Source organism: Wasmannia auropunctata, unplaced genomic scaffold, assembly GCF_000956235.1.
Source record: "Wasmannia auropunctata unplaced genomic scaffold, wasmannia.A_1.0 LD335197.1, whole genome shotgun sequence".
Classification (NCBI taxonomy): Eukaryota; Metazoa; Arthropoda; class Insecta; order Hymenoptera; family Formicidae; genus Wasmannia; species Wasmannia auropunctata.
Window position 1 is genome coordinate 612 of NW_012027693.1, and position 7,517 is coordinate 8,128.

At 35.7% G+C, this 7,517-nt stretch overlaps 1 protein-coding gene across 1 annotated transcript in view; it reads left to right on the plus strand.

Annotated features, from left to right (window-relative positions):
• Positions 1 to 1,579: 1,579 nt before the first annotated feature.
• The window catches only part of LOC105457642 (protein phosphatase Slingshot-like), a 34,446-nt gene continuing 28,508 nt past the window's right edge, over positions 1,580 to 7,517 (plus strand). Inside the window, exon 1 of the mRNA XM_011702437.1 lies at positions 1,580 to 2,064. Coding sequence (XP_011700739.1) covers positions 1,982 to 2,064 — 83 coding nt within the window. The 5' untranslated portion in view covers positions 1,580 to 1,981. The remainder of the gene's footprint in view (positions 2,065 to 7,517) is intronic.

Genomic DNA, 7,517 nt, shown 5'->3' on the forward strand with positions numbered 1-7,517 from the left:
TTCCGATCTAAAGAGTTTTGACTCTTAAAGGAAATTGAAAGAAAAAATATATTATAAGATAATGATTATATTAATTAAGTTTGAAATGTTAATTTATTGTTTGTGGTACAAATTAGTACGAAATCAGTACTAATTATACAGGCTTTTATTTATTTTTTTTTTTAATTTTTTTTTATGGTCCTGCTAGCTTAATATAAATCTAGCAGCGCCATTTTTTTTTTCAAAACGGCACGAGGTACAAAATTTTTATTGGTGGTACAAATTAGTACAAAATCAGTACTAATTATACATACTTTTATTTATTTATTTTGTAAATTTTTTTTGTGGTCCTGCTAGCTTAGTATAAAGCTAGCAGCGCCATGTTTTTCTTCAAAACAGCACGAGGTACAAAATTTTTATTGGTGGAACAAATTAGTACAAATTGAGTACTAAAAAATTAGATAGGTCCGGTTTGATTCTGCTCATTTGGTTCTGCTAGCTTGATAGAGGTCAATAATCAGGACTTATTCAGTGGGATATAACTTTTTTATACAACGTCATAAACTTTATGTAATATATACAATATACATATAATTGTGCTTCTAAATCTGTATAGAAAATTTCGATAATACTTTTCGTCACGATTGAAATAAGATAAATTATATAAAAATTCAATTATAAAAATTAAAAGATTTTAGGAAATCAAGTAATAATGAACAAATATAGATAAAATTTTGTTTGTTCTAGAGGAAATTTTGTATTAATTTTGTATTTTGTGATGCACACGATGATTTTACACTTCGATATATCTGATTATCAAAATTTTAATAGCATTCTAATTCTCTTGTTAATTAAAGAAAAATTCTTGTAAAGGGCTAAATAATCATGAAATGAAAGAAATGGTAGTCTTTAAACATAACTTTTTTTCTTTAATAACACTGCAAGTATTATATATATATATGTATGTGTTAAATACCTATATGTATATGTATAGATACAATACGCATATATTTGAAATGTTCAGGGCAATGATTTCATGAGGGTGAAACGCATGACGGCAAATTGCCAAGGTCTTCTCGCGTTTTCTGTAATTACTTCGTTCTCAAAACTCAAGAGAAAAATTGAAAACACTGGTTGACAAGCCGTTACAATCATGATATCACTAATGTATGGCACGTTAATTTAAAAAAAAATTGCGTGTTTTGTCATTGAAACGCATCATCAATTGAAAGCACCGTGCTCGAAACAAGATCTCTTTTAAAGAAAAGTTATACATATATATCATAGGTTTTTTTTAATGAAAAAGATGATATACATGTATGAATATACATATTGCGAAATACGCGATGAAAATGTGTTGTATGCTGCCGGTTTGGTACAGAGAAACTCCTCTCTTCATTGCGGTGTGCGGCGCCTTCTCTCGATCGACCGAGAAGCCGCTATGGGTATACGCGAGGTCGGATGGTGGGGCGTCGGCCGGTAGGGCAACTGAAGTAGCGAGGCGGTGGAGAGAAGGGGAAGAGGAGCCCTCGCGCTCGCGCTTTGCTTGCGCGGCCTGCGCCTGCTCCGCTCCGGGCCTCAGGCCTCCCGCCTCAGTTGCCTCGCGACTCTGCATCCATGAAAGTCGACCGCGCGTCGCTGCGGCGCGAAACGCCTCTCGCTTTCGCCCGCGCGGATGCGTGACCTGTGTCGCGCGCGCATCGCGAACCCGGCGCGAAGTGGAACAGTGTTCGGCGCGCCTCTCGGAGACGTCCGTCCGTCCGGAGTTCGCCTTTGTCGCGACGCGCGCCGGCCCATCCGACGACGATGTCTCGGGAATACGCGACGTTCTGAAGCGCCGTCCTCGAGCGGCGACGAGTGACCGCGCTTTAATGTTGTGCCGTCTGTGACGACGAGTGCCGCGACGAATGGAGAATTTAATGGGGGCGAGCGATTAGCCGTCGCCGAGGTAGTACGCGTGTCAGTTCAAGTGCGCGAAGTTGTGTCCTGTGAACTGATTTCGATGGTCTTCGAAAACATCGAAATGAGGAACCCTGCGGGGTTCCTGCTCGAGGACGCCAGGCATGGATACATCCAGTACATCAGGTACATACAGTTCCTCTCTGTCTCTGGCGTGTCTCGCGCCGCGTATACTTGCTGAGAAGATAATTGAGCCGGCGCGGCGTGATTTGGCACATTGATCCGGGTTAACTAAGCGTTTCTTCGGAAACGTTGCGGTAAAAAGTTTTGAGAGAAATATAGAGAGGATCGGTGGACGATAATTGTAAGATGTTTACGAGATCGTGGTTGTTTACGTTACGGTGACGATTGTGATTTAGAAAGGGACGTTGAATCATTCATCGACCAAGATTAGGTAAACCGCACGGTCCGCGACGCGCAGTTTGGCTCAAGTGATAAGAATTGTCATGCCGGGTACGCGTAAATGTTCGTTTTAATGTTCGCGTCGCGCAACGTTTATTGTCAAATGCGAGTCTTCTTTACGAACTTACCGAATACGCTATGCAAATTGATCCGTGGAAACGCTCAATATTTAACAACGCGCATCACGATTTACGTTAAATACAATGTTCGTTTCTTCGACGCTCCCGGTCTTAACCACGTCAGTGTTTATTTATGTATAAATCCCAATATCGTCATTGATAACGAGCGATCGTTGTGTAAATAGAAGCCTGCAATGAAGGCGTTCAGAACTTTCAGACTTGATTATCACTTACAATTAATCGTTTCTGATTAATTACATTTAAAATGTCTTGTTATAGAAAATACTTCACAATTTCCTGATCGCGGCGTTTATGTGAACTGTTCCCAATCTTGTTTATACATATGTATGTTATTTTAATTTGAAAGAGTCAGTTTAGAGTACGGTTTTACATAAACGGACGAATAATAGGTAACAAATCCATCATCATGTTTAATGTTGCGACAACAATACGGGCTTCCTGCGTACGTTGCATATGTATGTGTATGTAACGCCGGATTGTAAAACGGGAGCCGTAAATCAGGTGTCATTTTCGAAGTATAGTAAAGCGAGGTATCGAATGGACATTGTTCGCACGATGGGAGTCCGCGTGAACGATCTAATCCGGAGGGACGATCGATAATACGCCTTAATCCTACCGGCGCGTAGCGAAATCATTGCTCATTTTGCGGCATAAGCTTAAAAGATTATTGCAGATTATAACGGGGAATATTCCTCCGGGCGCAAATCCATATCAGACACTAAAAATAATCACGTATACGATTGGAGCAATATCGATTTGACAATAAATTATCTCGTAAGAATAACTTAAATATTGTGAATTGGGATCTTGTTTTTAAAATTATCATTAAAATTGTACCGATATGAGAAAAATATTCGAGCATCTTATCGATGTAGCGTCAGCTTAAACATATGTACGAACGACTAATCTTGTAAATAGTACATAAAGGTATTAATTGCACGCAAGTTGAAGTTTTACAGCATAACATCATTTTAATCTCTTATGTACTGTTAAAAAAAATTTTTCAATCAAGCTATCCTTCCTGATGGATAAGAAGTCCTATTTGGTTGCACCGCTTTTTACTATTACTTTATTTTAGTTAGTATGTACGCGAGATCTTGCCGCGAATGATGTCAGATCCCGGCATAACTGCAGACCAAAAAGGACTTCACTTGCAACTTCTTTTTAATTGTATTTTTTGCCGTGAACTTTCTGGTTGACCGACAATTACTTAGCTAACCGTTAGGAAATAACGGTTTACAGAAAACAACAATTCTTGCTTTTTATCGATACACATAATAGCGATGCCTTCTGGAATATCCACAACGTTATATTATACGTTATTAACTGTTTGTTGCATGATATGCTGTGTACAGGATGTATTTGATTGACTCCGCTTGCTTGACGATAGATATCACATGAATAATTAACATACGATAGCCTTTAATTAAACTATCTATATGAAAGACGTGAATTTTCAATTTGAGGTGCTGCAAAATTAATATCTATTGATGATTTTTCTTTATTCTTTTCATATATTGATTCGATATAACGCATGATCACGTATTTCAGAAAATACAATAAAAGTAACATCAATGTTTACTACTACTGGTTTAACTTTAATATTTCACGTTTTAAAATTACACATCTTGTAAATTTTAATTGCAAATATAATATCTATCGTTAAAACAGAATGTGATCGAGAGTATTCTGTGTAATATGGATATTTTCTTTATTACCTTCTCGAATGACTTCTTTAAGCAATATGACTTTGCTACTTTTTTCACGGTACTGATTTATTCTCGATTAGCTAATGTTCCTTTTGCACGAAATATCCTTTTTTTTTTTGCAAAACGCGATTCTGCAACTTAGGATTAATTGAGAGATCAGAAATTACGCAGGAGGGATACTCCTTGTACCGTTAGCGATGGTCCAGTTTAAGATGGTAGGATGCCTACTTGGCAACGCAGCCTTCACCGGCATACGAACCGTATTCTTTGTTTGTTTTTTCGAACCGCAAGGGTCCCTAACCAATCCTCTATCTACGACAGATTTCAGCTCGAACAGTATTCTCGTGAAGTATTCAGTCTGAAGAATTACAATTGAATGATCAATACATCCAGAGAGAAATATTTTATATAAATTAATTGAATAATCTATATGTATAAAAATATAAGTTAAATCACGAGATTTAGCTTAATAAATAAATACAGTTTGTGATAAAATATAATAAAGATATATTAAATTTTTTACATTTTCTTCATTATAATTGTACATAATTTTGAATATATCAAATTTGAAAGATAACAGTGCTGTAATTAATAATTCGTAAATGGTTAATAATTTTCAAATTTTATTGCTTATAAAACTTGCACTTAATAATAAAAAGATACAATGTGAATTTTTTATTTAATTGCTATCTTTAGCATCACGAACTTTATCTTCTAACAAAGAATTTCAAAATGTATTTAAAAGATAGATCCATTTGTGACATATTTGTAACATATTAATTTCACAATTGATATGTACTATAATAATGTGTTTCATTTTTGCACTGTCGGATATAATTCGTAAATTAGTCTTCTTTGAGATGAAATATGCGATGCATTATTGAAAACGATTAATATTAAATTTCAATTATGTTATAAAATGAAAATTGATATTTTAGTAGAAAATATGTTCTTTTTGATGTAAAAATATACATATAAAATATGTAAAAAATAATTTCTAATCTATAAAAAGTTTGCGCTTTTCTCTTGAAAATATCATCAGTTAAAAATTTATAACAAAAATTCATGAGAATCTAAACGACGAACCTTTTTTATTTCAGTGTTAAAAAAGCTAATCTTATTGAGGTACGGAAGAATTCTCTATAAGAAAGTTATTAACGAGCAAAAATTAGAAGCTCTTGTCCAAAAACATATGTAGCCGAATGCCAACGTGCCGGGCGTTAATGGATACCATGTGTTTTCTGAAAGCAACGCTCCTTTGTCAGCATCAGCTGACTCGGAGCATCAGCTGCGCGCTTTTGTATATAAGGTGTGAAAGAGAACACTGATTATTTGTCAAGAAAGGTCACCATGGGAAAAGTTGGCTTCTATGCAGCTCATAAATATGCTCAAATATGTTCGTTACGATACTATGCGTATACAAGCGTTGTATATTTGGAAAGCAAAGAAATTTAATAATACCTTTGTTGAAAAGAAAACATATAAAATATTTTTAATTAAGGCGTCATCCATTATCTTAATTTGTCGACTTGCACTTTGATGTTATCTTGTTCGTATTAAATAACAAAGTGTTTCGGTAAAATTATTTTTGTTTTAACAAGTTACTTTTTATTTTAATATAATTTCTTACATTATTAAGTGAATAAATTCAGAATTAGACATACAATAATGCAATTGCGTTTCTAGAACACATCGCACTAAAAAAATCTTTAGACGATCTATGGTTTGTGTTAAAATTTAGAATATAATTCTATTATATTTATAATCTTGTATATCGTATAATATTTGGAGACATTTGATAACATTTGAAAAATCAGAATACACACATATATAAAATAGATATTATAATATATTGTAACATGCAAATACACGGCATGTAAGTACAATTAGAAACAAAATTCTATTCTGAAATCTGACGCGGATTATAGATTGCCTAAAGTGGACTTAATAGGCTAATCGATAGGCTAATATAGAACAACGTCAGCTCACGCGCCAGATATTCATATTGCTTCGTTAAACGGACGAGTCACGTGTATTGTTACACGATGTATCTCGAGATGAGCACACACAGATTATCGAGATATTCTCACTCTAATCAGTAGCGGTGATTATAAATTCGCGATCGGACATGTGGTATCTCTATCAATAACCGTTAGAAAAAGGTAGGCTTAAGTCTCCCGTATTGCCGCAGCTGTCCTCTAACATTCTACCTCGGCACTGCTCTAACGGGTCTCTCGTCGTCACGATATAAATCGTAGCGACGATTATTGCCGAGTAATCGTCGAATCGAACAGTCGGTCTGTTATCTTCTTTCCCGTGCGCGCGCGGACGATACTCTCGTGTGCGCGCCGCCGATCGTAAATCAATATATACTTGCATAGTCGTTGCGAATATTAAAGTGTTGCTCGTTCGTGGGCACACTTCTCCACGCTGATATTTATAGCTCGAGGAAGCCCGCAACGCATTCACATGATCACCTTAAGATCATTAACTTCTCATTATGTAATTTCTGAGCGAAACGCCCATTAAAGCCCGGTGGAATTAATTCCATTGATATGTGTAGCGCCCGGTGCGGATTATAAAAAAGTTCGCGTATGCAGTCGGCCGGACGAACTCGCGCTAGCGAGTTCTCTTCTAATAGCTGCAAAAAGTACTGCTACTTGCGAAAATGACGATTAATTTTCCTTACATCGTCTGCGGGGACGCGTTCCGGTAATGAAATTGCCAGGAGTGATTTAACGCGACACAACGCATTTAAAGTAAGATTAACTGGTTTACTTATAATAGATTCTTTCAATTATACGAACTTCTTAGCGCAGCAATTATTCGTCTATAACATTTCTTGTCGTAGCTTTCTTAAATAATTGTCTTCTTTGGACGACACGCTCTTTCGTATATATTGCAATTTTATTGGATGAAAGATTATCAACATTCTGCCATTGAAATGCACATAAATAATTCTTGGAATCTGAAAACTTTCTTCTGCCGATAAAATTGAGGAATAATTGATGCGCGATCATTATTGAAAGCAATTGTGATAATCTATATATTCCTTATAAGTTAACAAGCAAAGAACTTGTTGGAGAAAATATAAAGGATATTTTGCACACATATTTAAAAAATTCTGCGCAAATCGAGACACATGAATTGCCAATAGATGATAATTAAGAGGATGCTTAAGCCGTCTGTTTTATCGATAAAAATACCATATTTGTTGGTTACTAATTACTTCGTATTAATCGCATGGAATAAAATTTCCTTTTCCACGATTAAAACACACATGCTAATGTATCTGGCTCTGGTGCATTTTGTACCAAAAACGGGAAAA